Here is a 24,260-nt window from a genome sequence, read left to right as displayed (position 1 = left end):
CTCCCTTATCTATTCTACCAGTTACATTCTATTCTACCAGTTACAGTTAAAAGCAAATGAATCCCAATTTACAGCGTACACTTAACATTCTGATCAATCATATTGCACAAATGACTTGCCCTTAGTTCCAACAGCACATGAATGGCCAAGCTCCAGATTTGATGTGTCTATCTCTAGAATGTGCAATCTCATTCGTTAACATATACTGATCTAGCTCTTTCATTTAAAGGATTTACATCAATACAACATAAGCTGCTGTTAGTTATCTAGGACTGGATTATTGTCTTGTAATTCAGATAGCCAACCAAGCAAAATAGACAACATGAAGTGATTCTTTGGATTTAATGGGTTTGATAAAGCTTCTATGTCATGGGGTTTTAAAGACCTCTCAAAATCTAAGAATTTTCTTCTTCCAATTCAATTTTATCCATCTTGACATGACTTCCTTTACTTGGTAACACCAGGGCATGTAGACAGTGCTATATAAAGATGGTCAAGAAATTCTCATTAACCACAACTTCAAGAAATCAGATATTGGTAACTGAAATACAAACAGATATGTGGCAAACAGGATTTGGGCCTTTCAGACAGCTACTTTTAGGTATTGGATTCTGTATAAAATTATCCCTAATATTGGACAGAGTGCAAGGACTTTCATGTTGCATTGTTATCCACAACCACCATCCATTCGGAAACGCTGGCATGCTGGGTTATTGCTTTGACTTTTCAGTCAACTGCCCTTTGTCGACAAAACAACTAGTAAGAAAGTAGGAAAACAACGTACAGCATCAAGTTTTGAACACTCAGTCTAGTCTTACACTATGCATCTCCTCCAGTTAAGAAGCTGAACTTATCCTAGCGGTTATTTATTCCATTTCTTGGTGGTGGGATCCCAATTACAGTTCAAACATAGCAGTGCTGTCACTATTCCAAGCCATCTAACAGCCTACTTCCCAAGCAATGCACAGTATGGCACGGTGTATGGGGAGATTTAAATCTAACTAAGAACAATAGGGTGAAGTTCCCCTTCTCTTTGCTACTGTAAAAGTTTGTATGTGAAATGCTCATAATTCTACCCTGATTGGCACTATTGCTCACAAATTATTAGGATAAATCCCGTGAGAAATGGAAATGACACAATGGTGCAAGGGGAAGAGGCTGCTTTTTTTTTTAAAAGGTTGCAGTTAAGGCACATTGAGGAACAAAAGTCTGTACCAGGCCTGCAAGTGGCTAACACAATAATGTGAGAGAAAAGTGAATTCCTTAGTGCAGTCAATCCCTCTAATGAGCAAAATTCACCCCGAGCAGAGAAATACTATTTTTGTTTAGAGAAGATACAACGCATGTATACACGTGAGAATAGAAGATCCTGAATAATGGAGACATTATTAACGGAGAGGATTGATGAGGGTAGTGCGGTTGATGTTCAGTATATGGACTTTCAAAAGGCAATTAATAAAATACCACATAGTATACTTGTTAGCAAAATTAAAGCCCATGGGATTAAAGGGACAGTGGTATACAGTGATGCTGCCCGGGATCACTATTAAGATCACTGCTCTTTTTGATATATATTAATGATCTGATCTTGGGTATACAGGGTCTAATTTGCAGATGACATGAAACTCAAAAATGTAGTAAACAATGTGGAAGATAGTAACAGACTTCAGCAGGACTGGTTAAATGGGTGGCAGATGAATTTTTAAAATTATTCGTTCATGGGATGCGGGCGTCGCAGGCAAGGCCAGCGTTTATTGCCCATCCCTAATTGCCCTTGAGAAGGTGGTGGTGAGCTGCCTTCTTGAACCACTGCAGTCCGTGTGGTGAAGGTTCTCCCACAGTGCTGTTAGGAAGGGAGTACCAGGATTTTGACCCAGCGACGATGAAGGAACGGCGATATATTTCCAAGTCGGGATGACGTGTGACTTGGAGGGGAACGTGCATGTGGTGTTGTTCCCATGTACCTGCTGCTCTTGTCCTTCTAGGTGGTAGAGGTCGCAGGTTTGGGAGGTGCTGTTGAAGACGCCTTGGCGAGTTGCTGCAGTGCATCCTGCGGATGGTACGCACTGCAGCCACTGTGCGCTGGTGGTGAAGGGAGTGAATGTTTAGGGTGGTGGACGGGATGCCAATCAAGCGGGCTGCTTTGTCCTGGATGGTGTTGAGCTTCTTGAGTGTTTTTGGAGCTGCACTCATCCAGGCAAGTGGAGAGTATTCCATCACACTCCTGACTTGTGCCTTGTAGATGGTGGAAAGGCTTTGGGGAGTCAGGAGGTGAGTCACTCGCTGCAGAATACCCAGCCTCTGACCTGCTCTTGTAGCCACAGTATTTATATGGCTGGTCCAGTTAAGTTTCTGGTCAATGGTGACCCCCAGGATGTTGATGGTGGGGGATTCGGCGATGGTAATGCCGTTGAATGTCAAGGGGAGGTGGTTAGACTCTCTCTTGTTGGAGGTGGTCATTGCCTGGCACGAATGTTACTTGCCACTTGTCAGCCCAAGCCTGGATGTTGTCCAGGTCTTGCTGCATGCGGGCACAGACTGCTTCATTATCTGAGGGGTTGCGAATGGAACTGAACACTGTGCAATCATCAGCGAACATCCCCATTTCTGACCTTACGATGGAGGGAAGGTCATTGATGAAGCAGCTGAAGATGGTTGGGCCTAGGACACTGCCCTGAGGAACTCCTGCAGCAATGTCCTGGGGCTGAGATGATTGGCCTCCAACAACCACTACCATCTTCCTTTGTGTTAGGTATGACTCCAGCCACTGGAGAGTTTTCCCCCTGATTCCTATTGACTTCAGTTTTACTACAGAGAAGTGTGAAGTGATACATTTTGGTAGGAAGAATGAGGAGAGGCAATATAAACTAAATGGTACAATTTTAAAGGGAGTGCAGGAGCAGAGAGACCTGGGGGTGTAAGTACACAAATCTTTGAAGGTGGCAGGATAAGTTGAGAAGGCTGTTAAAGAAGATTATGGGATCCTGGGCTTTATTAATAGAGGCATAGAGTACAAAAGCAAGGAAGTTATGCTAAACCTTTATAAAACACTGGTTAGGCCTCAGCTGGAGAATTGTGTTCAATTCTGGGCACTGCACTTTAGTAAGAATGTGAAGGCCTTAGAGGGTCCAGAAGAGATTTACTAGAATGGTACCAGGGATGAGGGACTTCAATTATGTGGAGAGACTGGAGAAGATTGTTCTCCTTAGAGCAGAGGTGGTTACAGGGAGATTTGATAGAGGTGTTGAAAATGATAAACAGTTTTGATGGAGTAAATACGAAGAAACTGTTTCCAGTGGCAGAAGGGTTGGTAACCAGAGGATACAGATTTAAGGTGATTGGTAAAAGAACCAGAGACGACATGAGGAAACATTTTTTAAATAGCGAGTTGTTATGATCTGGAATGAACTGCCTGAAAGGGTGGAAGCAGATTCAATAGTAACTTTCAAAAGGGAATTGGATAAATACCTGGTGAAAAAATATGCAGGGCTATGGGGAAAGAGCAGGGGGGGTGGGACTAATTGGATAGCTCTATCAAAGAGCCAGCACAATGGGCTGCATGGCCTCCTTCTGAGAGAAAGGAGAGAAAGAGAATTGCTGTGTGATCGAGAGAGAACACCCTAGATAATTCTTCCTTCCCGCAGGGTGTCAAAGCTGACACACAAATAATGAACAGTTGGGCAAGGTACCAAAGGGTGCCTAGAGCCGATGGAACCCCAGCACAGCAAGGAGTTAATGCCTTCAGTAAAGGAGGAGATAAAAAGGTGATCATCGTCACTCAGCATAACTAAGGTAGACTGAGTCCTCCAACAGAAAGGTAAGACATAGCTTTTGTAACCACCACAACAGGTCAGTGAGTTTATCCGGTGAGTAGTTGAAACATTCAGATTAGGAAAGTCCCAGGTTCGATCCCCAGTCTGTGCTCAGTCAGTCGGGGTGGCAGTAGCGGCACTACAATCGGCCTCAGCGCCCGTGGATCGAAGGGGAACCATAGTTGGTTGCATACAATAATGATTCAGTAGCACATTGTGTACGCAGTAGGAAACCAGCAGCCTACAAGGATGTGACACTTGACTAATATTTAGGCTAGTTTATATATACTCCATAGATCTAGAAGTTGAATAGCTTTTCTTTGGGATACGATACAAATACCATACCTCGATCGATCTAGTGAACCTATACTGAATGTTGTAAGCTCCACAAAAATGTCAAACAACGTAGAAAACATTTCAATTAGTCACTTGCAAAAGATATGTCCCATTCAAGATTTACTATGAAATGATAACAGTACAGAATTCAAATTTCCAGGACTTCCTTAGTAAGCTGTACAATTACCAGTTTAATCTCAATAATACCACCTTTTAACTTTTAAAGCAATTTTGGGGTGTCCGCAATATAGTATGTGCTTTCTGAGTTAGTTCTAAAATGAGATGCTAGGAGTGGCTTGGTCCTGGGCCGTGTGGAAGGGCTGTATTATCAGGAGTAAACTGGCAAATTTAGAAAGATTGATTATACGTATTTTAACTTCAGAGAGAAAGAGCAATGGAAACAGTAAAACTATAGTTTTAGAAACCTGTCATCGTCCTTCACCCCAAAGTACACATCCTTCCCTTTATGAACCCATTTGTGCAGAGTTTTAAAGTTATTAAAAAAAACCTCTGTAGACTGAAAGCATAATGAACGTTCTAAGACTGATTTTAAATTCTCAATCCATACGAAGTTCCAGCTATTCTATGCAATACAAAACAGCTGAAAAAAAACCGCCAGAAAACCTAACCAGGGTGTCATGCTGAAAACTAACAATAATAGAGTACGACATAAGCACCATAATAACTGTCAGTGCTTCCCACATAGTGATATTTCTGAAGTGTTTATTGTAAGATAGCAATACAAGGAGGTGTGATGAATTTTAATGGCGCAAAATTAAATTAGTGTGAGCCAGCTTTCAATATAAATGGAGTTTGGAGTGGTGACAGATGAAAAACGTTACTGGTCTGCAATACTTCAATCTCCACAGATTTATCTCGGCAATTGCTTGTGTATTTGAAACCTACCTGACCCTTAACAGGGAAAAAGTGAATTGGTGATAGCAAATATTAACTTACGCATCATTTTGAACAGTTATACTGTCAAAAGAAAAACTGTGACAATCTTGTCACGAAGACTAGATGCACAGACAGACAAGTAACTGCTTCATGCTGCACATGCAATAATAACTTTGCATGTCAATCTTTTTCAAGGTAACATAAATATGAAGTGGCAGAGACTTATAAATTTTCATCACCTCCAGCCACTACAATGAAACAAGGAGTACAATCCACTATATACCAGTCACGACCTGAATTTAATTTTTCATTGGTAACAATTTTGAGCTAGTGATTATAGCCATCACCAGCAGATTCTCTTTCCTCCTAGCAATTAATTTTGAATACATAGCACTGTTGAAATAAATCCACCTCATTATGCTTCAAACAGGCCCTGAATTCAGATATTTTTTGATGGGTTATGGTTGGCCCCCACAGTTGCTCAGCTGGGAGCCACCAACAACAGCTGGGGAATAGGAGAGTAATCAGACATTTTTTCAGGAAGTATTTCCATGACTTGACAAAATAGGAACTAAGTCTGTTCCCCAATAAACACACTAGTTTCCCTGCTATGTTTAAGAAAATCTAAAAGGCTCACATGTAAGTACGTTTAGAATTCTTTGTATTCTTATACAACTGTATTTTTAATAAATATGTGCTTTAGAAGATATATGCTCTCTTCACAGAAAAGACTCTACCAAAGTTTTTAATGTCTAACCAAATTACATATGGTCACACTTTATCTCTGTACCTGAGTCACTTAATCATATCCACAGACCTGTTTGATTTAAGCAATCATCTGAATGCTTACTCAAAACCAACCATAAGCTCTGCTAGCTATATTTCTTTTTGTTGTTGTTTCCTCCCTCCCACTATTTTCTTTCCCTTCCGCAGAAGGCATGGACACAGGTAACCTTCTGATGGTTCACCCAAGTGGCCATTGCTTGTGTGTGAGCTCAATCCTGTTGGTACAAGAGTTCCACACTGGTGCATTTTCCAGCAGAGGACACTGGATAGCAATCGGATGAGCTAACTCAGCACAAACAGAGGATACAACATGGTTCTTCTAGTCTGCATGGCTCAGTACCACACTGGGCACTGCGTTTACCAGCCAGGCCATTGTGGGAGCTCTTCTACTTGCTTTAAATTAAATCAACACTTTAGGGTAATTATTTTGATGCTATTGAGTGGCTGGAGGGTTAATGCTGCAATTCCACATACAACAAACTCCTAGCCTTGGATAAGCTAGCTGGTGAGGCAGAGAAAGCTTACACATTCCTGTTGTCAAACAGATAGACAGAAATAAATTGAAATGGATCCTTAAGAAACATTTCACACCATACTCTTGTATAATGCGATTATTAGAATTTGCTATCAGCTGCTTCCTGTAGTCTGTGCAGTGCATGTAACAGAAGGAAATTGAAATTTTCTGTAATAGACTTTACAACTTTTTTTATACTCAAAAATATGAACACTGTCTATTTGGATTCTTTTGGATAACTTTGTTTTGTTTTGAAGGCTCCAAAGATAAAACTGGAGAACTGATATATAGACAAACTATTGCAGGAAGCATGTGGGTAAAGTGGGATCACTTGTGCACCACCACACTGCACAGTAGAGCACACAAAAGAACAAAGCACCGTGGTAAATTTAGAGCATCCAGCTTGGAAGTTAACAAAATGCCCGAGAACTTCTGCATCAGTAAAAGTTTTGAATAAGACGGACTCCACACACTGTCTAATCGTAAAAGTTAGCCAGAATACAGACTCAGAATTTAAACTATACTTGTATTCAAACTAAAACAAGTCTCACCAGCGGGATCCTTTTAATAAAATCAGCTTACTAAGAAGTGGGACCATCTCTTACTTTTTTTTTTGCTTAATCAGTGATTCATTTTTTATTGCAGGAGTGGAGGGAGATGGAAAGAAGTGCGACTTGGAGGGATGTCAGGGTGCAAGCCCAGTACTAATTCAATTCCTATATTTTATTTATATATAAATATATATGAAGGAGCCTGAGTTAATGATGCCATCAATGGGTGCGAATTCAACTCTCTTTTATATTGCCAAAATCAATAAATCTTCCAAACCAGCACTTCCCTATGTTATCAATCCTCTGTGACTTACTGAATACTGTTTGATTAAACTGTTGCTCAGGTTAGTTCTTCAGGATGGTTTGATTTTTTTTTAAAAAGTCCTGATGAAAGTCTCTCTTTAAACTTGTACTATATATAAATAAAGTTCAGCATTTAGGTTTTAGGAATTTGAAAACAAATCCCTTCACATTTCACCCTGGAAAGATATCCAAATGATTCTCTTCCTATGCCCGAGCCAGGATAGCTTGATACAAATACCAAAATCCCAAATACAGAATACTCCTCCTGGAGCAATAACAATGAATGTACCAAATAGCAGCCTCTTTTCCATTCATACTTCCCCCGGGCAAAGTGAAACTCCCATCGGATGACCAGACTAACATATAAAATATAACACTACTCCTACATGCTGGGATTTTCACAGACTGCATTCTAGTCATTATTCATCCATTAGACAATTCAGGGATAGGAATAGGGCAAACTGTACCAACTGTTCATAATACAGAGGACTTTACAAATTTCACTTGGGACTGCCATTTAGCCATTGGCCTGGAATCTCCACATCAGAACATGTGAAAAGAACCTTGCAATGAACTAGGTTAGTGATTTGTCCAACGTAATCTGCAACAATCTGGGTAACAGAACAAGAGCATTTATCACTGAATTGTGTACTTCCTTAAAAATAGTAACCTTATAGAATAGAATCAGACAGCACAGGAGGTCATTTGGCTCTTTGAAAGAGCTATCCAATTAGTCCTGCTCTTTCCCCATAGCCCTGCAAATTTTTCATTTTCATGTATTTATCCAATTCCCTTTTGAAAGTTACTATTGAATCTGCTTCCACCACCCTTACAGGCAGTGCATTCCAGATCATAACAACTCACTGTGTAAAAACATTTCTCCTCCTCTCCCTGCTGGCTTTTGCCATTTACCTTAAACCTGTCACCTCTGGTTACCAACTCTCCTGCCAGTGGAAACTGTTTCTCCTTGTGTACTTTTAACAAAACAACTCAAAATTTTGAACACCTCCATTAAATCTCCCCTTAACCTTCTCTGTTCTAAAGAGAACAATCCCAGCTTCTCTAATCTCTCCACAGCTGGAGTATCTCATTCATGGTACCATTCTAGTAAATCTCCTCTGCACCCACTCCAAGGTCTTGACATCCTTCCTAAAGTGTGGCACCCAGAATTGGACACAATACTCTAGCTGAGGCCTAACCAGTGATTTATAAAGATTTAACATCACTTCCTTGCTTTTATACTCTTTACACGTATCTGCATGTTATCTTCCCTCTGAACGGTTACTTCTCTTGTGCTCATTTTAAGCAAAGTTGAAACTACCACAGTTGTATATGCCAGAAATCTGCATCAACCACCCAACAATAGTATATTTTAGGATAGATCTAATGATTAAGATTTGAATTAAGAGACCACCTGAAATCAGTTCCAAAGGGGCTTGTTATATACTGTAAACTTGTCTGGCTGTACATGACAGATGAAGTTTTGATTTCCTTACATATGAAGTTTTGCTATCGTTTGAAATCTAAAGGCAAAAACTTCAGCAGGGTTAAAAAAAAATCAATTCAGAGGAACCCATCGTCACCATTTTCTCTGTGGGCCACACACATACAAATGCATTCTGATTTATACTGGCTTCTTGTAAGTATGTTACCTTCAGTATTAATGATATACAGGAAACAAAAATCCACTGAATTTAGCTGTCTAGGGAACTGTTGCTGACATACAAGTAGAAAGAGAACTCATCTACTTTAAAATGGGGACTGTATTACATCTGGCCTCCGTGGTAAATTACTCGTCCCCTAACACCACTTCACCTGAAGACGACGCTTGGTTTAAACTCCCCATGTGCAACTCCACAGGAGATCAACCAAACATGATCTTTTGAGCAATTTCAAGGCCCTAAATTAATTCCAGGGCACAGATATGGTTTACGTGTCATTCAAACTCCTCAGCCTTTCAGTTAGATGACAGCCTTTGACTCACTTCCAGCTATTGTTGGTATTTACCATCTTAACCTAGCAGTAAGATTCCAGCCTGTAACTCACTCACTGGTATGTATTATTCTCTTTATAATAAAAACTTAACTGAAAAGCAGAGTTTCTTCTATCATAATACAGTCATTTAGGGTGCAACCCCAACACTACAGAGGGGCAAGTAGGTGGTCAAAGCCAGGTGTACTTCTATGCGTCTTCAGGTAAATAAATCCTGGCAAAAGTTTCATTTTGATGAGGCTTTATTGTACTTGAACAAATCATAGCTGCTACCATCAACTGCCCTGTAACGACTGCAGAGTATACATGGCCGGCCACCTTGTGGATGCCAGCAGGATCCAAGGTAAACTAAATACTGGGATCTTACAATACAAGAACTAATCAGTGACAGTATAAATCCTGTAATCAATTTACAAGAAGGGTTTAATTTTTTTAAAATCAAAACAGATTATGTGTTGCTCAAAGCCTTAGGGAATGCAAATGAAAGAAACATGATAGTGATCAATTACAGGACAAGAAAAAAAATGTACAAATGAACCTATCCAAAGTGCACACTTGCACTCACATTCTGAACCGCAAAACAACTTTCCAATTCCATTGCCAAGGTTAAGTAAAGCTAACTATTTAAAACATTGCCGGTTTTCATAGCCATCTGTTTCTTCACCTGGTTATTTTACCTTTACCAGTCAGCCTCTTCACAACTTGCTACGTCTATTTTTTAAATCAACTAACACAAGACCATCATGCTGTTACTGTAGCTCCACAGATAAGGTCATCTGCCCACTCAGTCATGTGTTCCTAACCTTCAAGTCCATAAGCAATGTTTGGGTGCATCAGGCCTGGGGCACTTGCTCTTAAGCTGACTGTACATGACAAGCTGCTGTTCAATACTAACACAGGTATGTAAAAAGAGAGAAAAAAAACATTCCATTCCACAGAACAAACACTCCTCACCTTGAGGAGCACTATAAGAAAACTAAAACAAAAAAAAGTCTCTGACCCAATATACAAAACCTAACAATCAGATAAGCAACAAATCTCTTACAATATTCAAAGACTTCAAATCCTATATATTTATACAGCAATAACCATGTTAAATTTATGGTGCACCCTCCATTAGACTGATCCACTGATGTTGGTGCTAGTTTACCTTCAGCAGTGCTCAATGCACCATCTGTTCAACCCATGACATTATTCAATAGTCATGATGTGGAGATGCCGGTGATGGACTGGGGTTGACAATTGTAAACAATTTTACAACACCAAGTTATAGTCCAGCAATTTTATTTTAAATTCACAAGCTTTCGGAGGCTACCTCCTTCCTCAGGTGAACGATGTGGAAATTAAGTCCTCGAAATGAAGTCCTCGAAATGAAGTCCTCCGAGGACTTCATTTCCACATCGTTCACCTGAGGAAGGAGGTAGCCTCCGAAAGCTTGTGAATTTAAAATAAAATTGCTGGACTATAACTTGGTGTTGTAAAATTGTTTACAATTATTCAATAGGGTGGTTCTTGTTAAAAAGTGGAATGATTTAACGTTTACAGCAGGTCTAGGACTTTGAAAAGTTTCTCACCTGGTTGTGAGAAGTTACCAAATGCTGATAGCTGACTTGATAGCACAGCATATCAGCATACTGCTCTCTCACCTCTAGGATCTGGGTTGGAATTAAAAGGCTCATCTTAGTGGCACCCTGCATGAAACAAGCTTGGACAGTCGCAACCCAGTTCCTGTTGGGGATCAAACCAAATTCTATATAAATCAACAATATCACTCGGGTCATAAATGATGTGGGGAATGAGAAACTTCATACTACTGCAGTATGGGTGCTAAAGTATAATACATGAGCTGTACTCTGCATCTAGCCATGCCACACCTGACCTGGGATTACATGATGCTAATTGAAAACTTGTACCGTTACACAACACAAATGTACTTCACTTTCATAAGCACAAAAACCCATCCAACAAAATGTTTACAAAATATGCCATTATCTTGTAATTTACTTAACATGCATTTTACTGCAGTTTAAGTGATGCTTGGTGAACTTTATTTTTCTGCAATTGTTAGTGCTGCTCAGCCTCCAACCTGGCAAGCCAGTGTTTTGACATGTATATTTCCAGCATGCCTATTTTCACAAGGAACCAAGAGCTTGCTGGAGAAAGTCAATGATATCCAATCAACCTCCACCAATTCCAAGGCATGATAACCACAGATTCCATGGATACCCAATCTTCTAAAGGCCATTAATGAAACTATTTCCACTGGTTGGGGATTCTAGGAGTAGGGGGCACAGGACACTGGGTTTCAAAAGGAACCAAGAGCCCGACAGGTTAAAAAAAAACTTTATGTAACTAACATGACAACTTAGAGATATCTAATACACTAATTGGAATACAGCATTGTTTCACGTTAAGCCACAACTGCAGGAACATAGGTACAAATTGATAACAGGCGAGATCAAGACTCATGCACTTCTTCACAAAAAGAATGGTTACAACCCCAAATGATGGGACTGGAGGCAACAAATCTTGAGTTATTCAAGAGGGTGTTAAATACTATGATGCGGGGATTCTATGGAAGGATGAGGTAGATGGGTCAAATGGCCTCTCTCAATTCTTAAAGGCTGTTGAGGTATGAAATGAAATGCCCACAAATTCATTTGCAGGTTTATCCAGACCCTGTGTGTGTTCATTTTCAGAAAGAACTTGAGAGCAAGTCACTCATGATGTTTAGTGAACCGTCGACAATAATTCCACTGCAGGAGGCCAGGTTTCTAAAAATGGAGTATGGAAATCAGGGCCAGTCACTGATCAACATACTGTAATCCCAAAGTGAAGATTTTTGGAGCTTATGCTAAAGTATCATAAAACACGTGTGTTGTTTGTTCTGGTGCAATCGCTTTACATTTCAGTGAAGCTGGACAGCTGGGGAAAAATGTAGGTTGAGACCTGTGTTAAGATGCAAATTATGTACCAGGTTTTACTGTACTTCATTTAACAATTTCCTACCTTCTCACTTTACATTTTATTCAGGGGAGGAAGAGTTTCTCTTCTCTCTGTGTCTTGCCTGCTTCCATTCCTTTTTAAAGTTGACCACAAATTAAATAAAGTTTGAGCAAATTCTGTTTTCCAGGTCTATTCCTTCAGATGTACCTCAAACCAATCTACAATATATTTGCTGCTGATCCAAAACTAAACCCAGCGCATCCCAGATTGGCAAGATTCTCTTAACTTTTGACAATATTCATTAGGATTATTGACTGCAAAAGTGTTAATGCAAGATTATCTATATTAAAAACAAAATGTGTGTTTGTCTGTAGCAAGTTGACTGGTATGTTGAAACCACACGACCATGATTATGAGTACCCTTTCCTGATTGATAAGTATATGTTTAGCAACACCAGAGACCAAACTGATCGAAGAATCATTCCAGCATAAGCACACAAGGCAGCCATTACACTGCCACACCAAAACTGAATAGTTGAAGTTTTTCCAACTATTTAAAAGTTGTAACTCAAATTTTCACTAAGTCAAAGTAATTGCAAACATTTAAAAATTCAAGCTCAAACTAAAATCTTCACTAAAGTGATGGGATTGGCCATTGAACAAAGCTGAGACTGAGTTAACTGCAGAGACCTACTCAATTCATTCCCCTCCAAAAAAAAACTGTTTGATAAGACCATAGATCAACTAGTTTTAAAAAATGCAGCTGAATTATCAGGATGTGCTCACATTCTGTGCATTTTAAACCATTTTAAAAAGTATTGAAAGGAAGTAACGAAAATACGGTGCTTGTAACATGATGCTATGTGGCTTCATGGCCCACCTCAATCAGCAGTGCTCTAATATCCTCATTCTGGCATTACACCAACTAAACATGCCTTCCATATATATAAAAAAATATACAAATTAATATCTGGGCTGGTTTAAAAACTGTAATTCAATCCCAGAGGTCAAGTGATATGTATAAACTGTTCAATCTTAGTTCACATCCAAATTCAACTGCATCACAGCCATTGAACTCAACTGCAGATGATTCTGTGTGTTTCTGCGTTGTGAAAGAGGGGCCCTTGGAAACAAGTACATTGAGGCACAGATGCCAGAGAAAACTGCCTTCACATTCCAGTCCAATTCTTAAAAAACTGGTGCTAATAAAGAATGTGACATTGATAAAACAAAAATGGTAGATTTTCTACTTGACGAACACATCAGATTTATACATTAGAACAAGGATAACTATTTTTACCTACAAAAGTATGCGGAGAGGGATCAGCTCTTTTTTGGTGACTCAATCTCCATAATTTTTTCCCCCATTGATTGATTTTACTTTTATATATTGAAGCCTCCAAATACAACAACAAACAATGTCAGAGGCTAGTTTAAATTTCTGGCTGTGTGTCAGACAATAAACATTACAACCCAAAACAAAAATAGAGAAATGAGCAAAATCCTACATAAAATTGATCTGTTAACTGGGTTTTCAAGGTGGCATGACAAAATGCTCTCACAGCACAAGCTTATAATAAACCCAACAAAAAATAATTCAAAATCAAAATGTAACTTTATATCACCCTAGTTGTATAAACTTAATCCTCAAGGCAAGCCATCAAATACAGAACTGATCCCACTTCTGAGTGGGGACTATGCAATCTACCTAGAGGCTGCAGGATTATTCTCCCCTTCACTTGTGAGCATAATAAATAGCTTGTCAGAATTTTCCATTTAGCCCTCAAAAAACATTCACTAAATGGTACTATTTCTGCAGTGCATAACCATATTTTAAAGAGAGAGACACAGAAAACAAAAAGGCAATTTAGAGAAAGCAAGCATGACTCCCACCCAGAGCTGAAGATAAATTAAAAAGTTCAGGGGTAATGTATTTCCAAAGTAAGTCTATGCTTTACCAAACAATATCGTTAAACCTATTATATTCTAACACTAATCCATATTTCCCAACATTTATTACTGATTAAGTGGCCAACATCCCAGTCAAATCACAATGCAAGTATATTCCAAAATGCACTTTGGTAGTAGGGGATTAAGCAACGTCAATCGTGAAATTATTAACAATTTAAGGACTTCTCAAAAGTGTGTGTATGGGGGGGTGGGGGGAAGAAAGAGAGTGTTTCCAAGAAATCAACATGTGGCCAAACCCAAACTGGACAATATTTTCATTCAGCCTGCGTATCTCTTTCATGATTGCCCCCATCCTCAAAAGTAGTGTTGCTGGTACCAAAATATCAGTGCCAACCTCACTCAATACATGTGTCATCTTCAGCTGCATGCCATAAAACAAACATTGCTCTTAATAAATAGAATATGTCTGAACATAAAGTAATCATACTACTTCTCTTAGTTCAAATTACCTGATCATTCATTTTTGGCACCAAACTCCAAACTTCCTATGTGATTTTTGCTGCTTAATTCAATTCACTGGATAATTCAAATTATTATAGCACAAAAAAATCTGAATTATCAGTAGTCTGTATTTAAGCTCAATAATCAATTCAAAATAATACTGCACTTGAATGTGTGTGCTGTATTTTTAAATGGACTTCAATGGACTCTAAGCATTAATGGCTTACTAAAAGGTATTACAGTTGAGAGCTTCAGTCTTCCATGTTCAGTGATGGAAATGATCACTGGATTGTAATTTAAGATAAAAATCCTACTAACTGTGATACCATTTTAACACATCTATTGCAAATTCAATTTCATCTCGCTACAGGTTTTCAACATTGCATTGCTGTTTTTGATAATCATGTTTTTGGGGTCATTTACATTCCTGAAACAATCAGGCAGTATAATCCTAAAGAACATGTCACTACCCCTCTTGCCTACTATCCTGCTGCCATTCCAGACTTGACTCCCTCTTGAATAAGCCCACAGTTACTCTCTGTGCCTCTCTCGGCATTCTCCGAAGGGCCCATCGAGGCACCCATTATTGCTTCACCACCATGAACAAGCAACCCCATCAGCTCTATCCTCCTCTCTGGCCGACTTCCCAGCCAAGTGAGCTCACTGGGAGCTAATCTCACCAACCTCCTTCCCCTCCTGCTCACCCTACCCACTACTACCTCCTTGGACTCTGCCAGCAGATCAATTACTGCCCCTCTCCACCGTTCCCTCCAGAATGTCAGTTTGCCCGTGGACAAGGCCCCTGTCATCCACTGCCTTATTGTGGATGACTGGATTGATATCCTGGCTTTGACGGTAAGTTGGCTCACAGGTGGAGACAACTGGTCTGGCTGTACCTTCCACCACCTGTCTTGCCCAGACCACCATTGTGGTAGTGTGGCCTTTATCACTATCACATCTTGGTCTCTCTCCCTACATCTCTGGCACCTTCACCTCCTTTGAGCACCTCACCCTGTTCCACCCCTCTCGCCTCTCCATTAAATCCTTGTTCACTGCTGTCCCATTCCAAGTTTCTCACCAAGCTACCATCCCTTGGCCCCTCCCCAGCACTTCCATCCCCCTCCCAGGCTCAGGTTGAGCCAGACTGCTAGCAACCTCTGATCTACTCGACCCTCTGCTGAGTTTTGAACCCTGTGTCTGCTCACCACAAAGACCTACGTCCACATCCGTAACATCGCCTGCCGCTGCTCCTGCCTTGGCCCATCTGCTGCTGAAACCCTCATCCATGCTTGTGTTACCTCCAGACTCGACTTTTTCAATGCTCTCCTGGCCGGCTTTGCACCCTGCAATAAACGTCAGCTCAACCCGAACTCCGCTCTCCTAACTCGCCCATTTATGGTGACTGAACATATCAAATTCTGCATTGATTGCATAGGATTCAGGATATTTACTGGTGTTTTGGGGATCACGGGCTACGGTTGTGTGTTTCTCAACAAAAAATGTCCTTGGTTATGCAGATTTGTATGATCTTAAGTCGTTTGGCTGCTTCACTTGCAAAAAAAAAGTACGGAACGGTCTGTCACAACTTGCATCAACTCACTTTAAAAGGGCCGTTTCCTTAGAAGATTACGGCTTACATGAATTAATCCTACGAAATTCGACGACGGGTATTTTGAATAGATTATTCACCCCTGCCGATACAAACTACCCGATCGGAGGCCTTGTTTATGCATGGATACACACATCAGGTAAATAGATTTGTGCGTGTGGTTTGACAACGCAGTCTTGGAACTAACACGCAACTGCAAGCCACAACTGCAGCAGTGGAACCACACCCACCGTTTCGCTCACTGTGTCTCCACACACCTCTGAACTCAACCTAATGCACACACCACAACGGCAATTGCAGAATTCCAGCCCTGACGCTCGGACTGGTGCAGAGCTACTTGGGACGCTGTGCCGCATATGTCGTAGCTTTTTACCAGTCACCGTGCAAAGTTGAAATCCAAACGCAAAACCAACACCCCCTCCCCACTGAAGTCAAATCAGAAATCGGACGCCAAGTTCAAAATCATGTGCACAAAGAATTCACGGGTGTTATTAAAAGTCCGGTACATGAGCACAGGTGGATTTGAAAATCCCCGCTGTACTGATCAGCGAACAGACCGCAGAAAGTGGCCGCAATCAGAAGCCGATTCTCGCGTGTCTGTGGCCGCTCTGTTCCAAGTTCCTCTCGGACACGGCACTCCGACAAGCACTTCTCCCGTTAGCTCTTGTCTGATCGTCCTGAAATTTTGCAACCCAATGCTCATTTCGCAACAGTGCAGAACGGAGGATTTGCGCGCAAAAGCAACCTAAAAATGACTGTAGGAAGGCGGCCCGGGATATTATAATCTAACATCCGCATAAAGGCAAGGGCAGAATTATGGTGCCCTCACACACCGATGTCAAGCATACTTCAAAAGGATCGCGCAGGAAGATCAAGCGAAAAATTCTACCTTAGCACACATTAACCTCTAAACTAAGTTACCAATAACTTGAAAAAGTACAAGCACATAGCATCATTACAAAGCATACGTTTTTAAAACCAAAGTTCATACTTTAGGGCGAAAATCCATTCATAAAAATACCCAAATCTACTAATTTAATTAATTTTGGGACCATTTACTCTGCACACTGAATATCAGTTTAAGGTTGCCTGTTCTAAATATCACAAAATACGACAATTTCTCTCTCATATATATATATATATAAATACAATTTCTATATATTAAACACAGAGTCTTGAAGCCATGCCACCTTCTAGTGATCTGATTGATAGGTCCAAAAGTACCGTATGATGAAGCCATGCCCCAATCTATCAATCTGATTGGGAGTAGCACAGATACCACAGACCAGAGACAAAGATTCATCCATATTTTACAGTAATACTGGCAACAGCTCTTCTGCTTGGCCTCTGTGGCAAAAATACACCTAGTTCGATCCAACTGGCCCAGGACCCCTTGGGCTAACTATTTCACTCTTTGTGCTCTGAATGCTCTAGCTGAGTATTAATGGCAGAGTGAGGGCCTGCTGCTCTCTGCAGCCTCAGTCCTACAATAACATGACTGCTTCGCTCCCTGGCCCTGTGCTCCACTCCCCATCTCATGCCCAACTGCTCTGATAATTTGGGCTTCATCCACCTGTCCCCGGTGCAGCTCCACTGAGAAGTCTATAAAATAATGAGGGGCATAGATAAGGTAGATAGTCAAAATCTTTTCCCAAATGCAGGGGAGTCTATAATGAGGGGGCATAGATTTAAGGTGAGAGGGGAGAGATACAAAAGGGTCCAGAGGGGCAATTTTTTCACTCAAAGGGTGGTGAGTGTCTGGAACGAGCTGCCAGAGGCAGTAGTAGAGGCGGGTACAATTTTGTCTTTTAAAAAGCATTTGGACAGTTACATGGGTAAGATGGGTATAGAGGGATATGGGCCAAGTGCAGGCAATTGGGACTAGCTTAGTGGTATAAACTGGGTGACATGGACATGTTGGGCTGAAGGGCCTGTTTCCATGTTGTAACTTCTATGATTCTATAAATTGCTACCTCCCTACTCAGCCCACACGCCTGAGAGGTCCATCCCCACAGGGTTACCCCTCCTATTCATTCTCTGCCCCATTTACCCTTCACAGGGTTACCCCCCCACATTCATTCCCAGCCCCACTTACCCTTCACAGGGTTACCCGTCCCCACTTACCCTTTGCAAGTGATTACTCTTCAGTTCACAGTGCTTTAGTCAAACGAGGGGAAAAGGTCAGAATGATGCTCCAACAAGGACTCTGCAGCCAAAAATTCAGCTTCGCCCAAGTTAGAAGATTGTGGATTCAAACCCGATTTGAGCACATTATCTAGGCTAATACTTCAATGCAGTACTGAGGGAGCGCAGCATTGTTGAAGGTGTTATCTTTTGGCTGAGGCATTAAACCAAAGCCCCATCAGCCTAATCTGGCGGGCCCAGCTGGTCAGAAAAGATGCCAAGGCATTACTCGAAGATTCACCTGGGCCAACATTTCTCCCTCAACCAACACCACCAAAAACATAATTTAACTAGTTATTCATCTCAATTGCTGTGGTAAATCTTCCTGTACACAGATTGGCTGCCAAAACAACAGTGATTGCACTTCAAAAGAAATTCATTGGCTGTGAAGTGTTTTGGGATGCTCCAAGGGCGTGAGAAGATGCTATGTAAAAGTTCTCTCTCTACATTTCATTATGATCAAGTCCATTTCTTTGCTAACATTTCATGTTTCCAGAACTCTGACCTCGCTCTACCCAATTACAATAGACCCCCTCAATTCACCAGGATCAACAGTCTTTTCAATATTATCTTTTTCTTCCACCTTTAAGACTCATCTCTCTCTGCTCCACCCATTGTCTCACTCTCTCTCCCCCCCTCGTATGATGCAGCAGCCTGGCTCACCATCTCTTCCCTGCCCAGTCCCAGTACCCACCCGCAATGTGCTGTGTGCCATTTTGCTTTTTGTTTTTTAAAATGAAGGTAGATACAAATTGAGTAAATCAGTAAAAGTCAATCTATGAGAAGGATACGGGGATAGTGAAACACATATTGAACAGAGAAGACAGGGAGAATGAGGCACATACAGAAAAGAGAAAAAGGCACAGAGACGTCAACAAGAGAGTGTGTGTGTGTGAGAGAGAGCGAGCACTATACAAAAAGAGAAAAAGAAATGGAAGACAAACACAAATTCAGATCGACTAGCAGCTTGGCTACCTGTGGGTAAGCAAGCAAGGGCAGGAGACCAGGTCCCAGCCTAGAACGTTTACTGGGGCCGATCATTCTTTAATAGTGGCAGACAATGCGCAGCCTGCCCACGTCCCAAAACAACATGTCCATCAAAACTATCCTTGGCCCAAGCTCTCTACCCACATCTGGGGCTCTAGTCTTGGCAGCACAGTCGGAACACAGTGTGATCTGGGTGGGAGGGGGTCCGGTTTGCAAGAGAAGCGCAGGAGAATGTAATTCAGCCAAGTACTAAAGTCTTTACTTTTTAATTCGCAAACAATGCCAGTGGAGATAACAGTTGTATAATTGTATAGAAAACACAGAATCATGAAAGTACATGAGGATCAATGGTTACAACACTATCAATAATAAATATTTAAAATGACTTACTTTTGCCATAGCTCCAGCTTTCTGTGCATTTAGACCCGTGTGTGCACCCATCTGTGCCGATCCCTGGGCTAAAGTCTCTGCTAGCACACTGCCAGAGTTGCTCAGGCCAGAGTTTGAATACTGCATGCCCCCTCGGCCCCTGCCAGCAGCCCCCAATGATCCATTCAGCACCTGTCCCTGCCCTTGCTGCGACTGCTGCATCAGGCCTTGGCTGTTGTTGCTGTTCAGTAGAGCTTGATGCGTGTGACTGAGACTGGAGTTGATGCCCATTCCTCCTGGCCCAGTCTGAGCAGCTGGGTTGCTATTGGCAGACACCATACCCGATGCTGCAGCGTTGTGAAGTTTCGGCTCTCCGTGTTTTTGTGCTTGTGTGTTCAGTGCTTGAGAGCCAGGGGTTGAAGAACTTGAACCACTGGCCGTCATCCCCAGACTGGAAGGTGAAGTCAGCCCTTGATTGTGGGGGCTTTTGCCCATGTTGCTTACGTTGGAGCTGTTCGGCTGGCCCTGGCCGGGACTGTCCATTGATCTGCTCGGGTTGCTGCTGGAGTTCACATTGCCCAGTCCTCCAGTGAGGTTGGAGCCACTGCCGGCTCGCAGGAGCTCCGAGAGCTGCTTGTGTTTAGAAGCGGCGTCCTGGCCAATGCCAGTGTTTAACTGCCCCAGCTCGCCACCATTGGGCAGTCCTAAAGGGTCGGATGATCTGATCAACTCATCAGGTAAATCATTTTCTAAATCAAACAGCGATCCGAAATCTAAAAAAAAATAAAGGTTACCCACTGCATTAGTATCCGATTAGCAAAAGTGCGCCTTGTTGACATTTTGTATTAAAGACAACTTCTGCACCCAAAAATAAACACACACATATAACGGACACACGATTTAACACAACTACTTAACAGAACCCCATTTAGGAGCAATGTTAGGAGAAGTACTTAGCACTAACACACCACCCAAACCAACCCAAAAGATAATGCTGGTTAATACATTTGCAACTGTATCTCGAATGGTTGAGATTCCTGCATCGAGCAATGGTCCCTGCTACACTCTATTTTCCAAGCTCCGTTGAAAGTAATGTAATTTTAAAAAATCACTACAATGCAATAGCATTTTGTTTTGTTCCTAATACCGTTCCGCTACAGCTCGATGTCATTCATCCTCTACAATAAAAGCATATCAAGTATCGTCTTCACATTAAATCATGAACAAGCCAAAACGTTTCTCGGACAATTTCAAATTTGATTCATGTCTGAAACTATTTTAGGATGAGAGATCTACTTCACCGAATCAGCAACACAACTTACCCGAGCCTAGCAACCATGTGTATCCTTATTGTTATTAAGGTGAGCATTTCCAACATGCATAACCATGCGATTAGAACACGTTTCGAGCAGAAACGTTTCCAGTAACTTATCCAAATGTACTTTGTAACAACTTTATAAACAATAACACAATGAATCTGACACCTGATACTGGGTTGTAACTGAACAGCGTTAACGAGACTTCATACAACGGTGGGTGCAGCTCGAGCAAAGGAAAAAGGTCAGCAAGTAATGTAATATCTACGGTCAAGTTGAATCTTGGTTTCACAGTAGTTGCATAGACCTTATTAGAAACCAACTGATATATATTCAGCTGTATTGGTTGCAATGTATGAACATACACACACAAACTATATATATTTTTTCAATGAATGTTGCATGGTATAAAGCAATAGCACAGGCTGCCATTCAAGTTTCAGAGACAGAATGCTCTGAAGTATCCCTCACCCACGGTGGTTGTGCATGTCCGCAACTGCATTATCCTACACCAATTAATTGTCATATCATGAAAACTAAGTTTAAATGTTTCATTGGTTCATATGTATTAGAGATGTAAAAGGGTAAACAAACTTCCAAAGCTATTCTAGAAAGACATTCTGTGTCGGTTTAATTTGCACACTACAAATATATAACACTCCCTTTGCTGAATTAACGGTATACTATCAAAAGACAATCTAAAGGAATGTCTGAGGATGCAGGTTGTCCATTCCCAGAGAACTAGCAATATCTCTGATGAAATACATTAGTTTAAAAATCTTATCCACAAGCTCAGTTCTTTGTAAATATATATTGTTTCCCCCATATAATCCAGTGCTAGTTTAATTAATCATTACCTTAAAATTACTGTATAACGAGAAACGCATACATTGTGGTTTTCTCTCCGGTTATTGTAAATTATTTGACTGTCAAGCTGCCATTTTAGTGGGTTTTGTCCTGTTAAATAGCTGTATGGGATAACTGACGGTTGGCTGTAATTATTACTACTTAAGGTTTTGACAGTCCTATCGATTACTCAGCTCACAGGATCACACAGGACGGTTACTGTGAGGTGTCGTTTTGCCACTAGACAATATAGAATTAAGTTTAAATCCCTGAGTTTCCGCCAACCAGCGCTGGTCATAATGCAGTCTGCCGCTACAAGTTTCTATTTACAAAATAATGACCAGAATACAGAGGACTGCTGCTGCTTCCGACACATGCACGTCTTAGACACAGCATAGGATGCATTTTTTTCAATTAATGCTGTAATCTTAGATTCAATACTTCTTTTACTCAAAGTAATTTAATAAGTTACTACTTCACTTGTCACAAAACAGTAGAAACGCTATTTAAGGGTTCCATTTGGTTTAAATGGTTTATCTACAGACTTTCATAAATATATACGATATTTTTTGGTAAACTACATATTGCATTAGTTTTAACTAAATGTTTTGTGCATTGCGAAAATCACCACAGGTACTATTCCTCCAATGTTACCATAACCAAATACTTTCGAGTTTAAATGTGGGTACAAGACAAACTTTATTTAAGCACACCGAAACTACTAACACGTTTTTAGTAATTTGTTTAATTGTGTGAACATTACTGAGTAAATACACCAATTACTGAACTTGAACTTTCTGTGAGATATTTAACAAGTAAATGCTAAACAATTCCTCAATCATTTTACACTGATCGGTAATTTTGTTTTATGCTCAACAGTCAATTCACAATTTCTCTCTCGTCTCCAAACTTGCACACGTTGCAACACTTAAAATCAGCAAACCCGTTCTTGGGTCATTTTCCCAAGCCTTCCCTATTACACTTTTGAAAAGACTACCACCTTCCCTATTGCAAAGACTGTTAGCTTTATTTTGGGAAGAGAGAAGGGGCAAAACAAACCCTGCCTCTTCCCCCATGTCCCCCACTAATTAAATCCTCCATCAACCCATCTCACAACTAACCATGGCTTAAGGTTGCTGACAAGATCCTTAAAAAAATACACATCATGCACGTAGTCCTCGTTAAACATCTGCAGAGGGTGGGAGGCTATGCAACTACCTGCACCCTCTTCCCTCCCCGGCAGTCCCAAGCGATGGTCCCCCTCCTTACCTGTACTGTCACTGGCGGAAAGCGCCGGCGAGTTGAGTTTGGGCCGTTTGGCAGACGGCGGTCCATCCAGCAGGTTCTCGGCCATTTTATTTTCTATATATTTCTATATATGTGTGTGTATATATATATATATATATTTTATATATGGGTTTCCCCCCTCCCTTTTCAAGCGAGCTTCATATAATAAACATCGAAAGGTGAGGGGGGTAAGGATAGGAACGGACGCAGTCGCGACTCTGGCAGGCCCCGGGGCCTCAGATTAGCAGCGAGCAGCCCGCTCCTCCTCACCCACAGCGCCATTCCCCCACCGCGACACCCCGCGCCGCCATTCCACGTTCCCCCCTCACAGAGGGAAAAAAAAATTTTTAGAAAGATTTTCTTTTACCCGCCCCCTTTTTTTCTTAATTATAAAAAAAATAATAATTTTAAATAAATTGGAACCGGTCAGTCAGACCGCATTTTCGGCTGTGGGGCCCAGGCCAGGCCGGGGACTGACGCCCGGCCGCTGCCGACTGAGGCGATGAAAACAATACTTCACCCAAAGAGACTCCGTACGGCGGAGCGAAGGGGATACGGGATTTTTTTTAACCCCTCTCACCCGGTCCCCTTTCTCTTATCACTTTTCCCCCGGTGAAACGCGCCCGGACCCACGCTAATTTGACGCCCGGGTAGATTTCGGAACCGAATGTGGGCTTTGGGGGTTCCTCAGGGCGGCGAGCGCAGCTCCCGACGCCGTTCAATTCCTCCGAAATTTCGGACGAAATTTTCCACCAAAATGGCGGCTGTTGATCTTAAAGTTTTTTTTCCTCCTGACGTTCCGTCCACCAAGAACCGACAACGGAGAGAGAGGGGGGGAGGGGCGAGAGTGTGGGGGGGGGCGGGGCTACAGGCCGACCGTCCGAAGCCGCTTCGGCAGCTGGCCGGAAACACCCGAACGATGCTGACGATTGGCCGCCTGCGCGAGGAATGAGGGCGAAGGCAGGAGGTCGTGCATTACGTCATGATGAGAACCGCTGGTGCATTGTGGGGTTACTATCAAACACCCATGCGCCTTGTGGAGAACTGTGAATGAGTTGCAACACTGGAAGCGCTCATAGGCATGTGAAATGCATGTATTATTAAACGTATAAC

General features: G+C 41.5%; 1 protein-coding gene across 3 annotated transcripts in view; it reads right to left on the bottom strand.

Annotated features, from left to right (window-relative positions):
- LOC137340799 (CREB-binding protein-like) overlaps positions 1-23,944 on the bottom strand; it is a 111,444-nt gene extending 87,500 nt beyond the window's left edge. For all 3 annotated transcript variants that reach the window (XM_068003587.1, XM_068003588.1, XM_068003589.1), the window contains exons 1-2: positions 23,130-23,944; positions 19,720-20,471 (exon numbers count right to left, since the gene is read on the bottom strand). In XM_068003587.1, coding sequence (XP_067859688.1) covers positions 19,720-20,471; positions 23,130-23,214 — 837 coding nt within the window. In that variant the 5' untranslated portion in view covers positions 23,215-23,944. The remainder of the gene's footprint in view (positions 1-19,719; positions 20,472-23,129) is intronic.
- Positions 23,945-24,260: the final 316 nt, after the last annotated feature.

Source organism: Heptranchias perlo, chromosome 22, assembly GCF_035084215.1.
Source record: "Heptranchias perlo isolate sHepPer1 chromosome 22, sHepPer1.hap1, whole genome shotgun sequence".
NCBI classification, from domain to species: domain Eukaryota; kingdom Metazoa; phylum Chordata; class Chondrichthyes; order Hexanchiformes; family Hexanchidae; genus Heptranchias; species Heptranchias perlo.
This window is presented reverse-complemented; position numbering and strand designations above follow the sequence as displayed.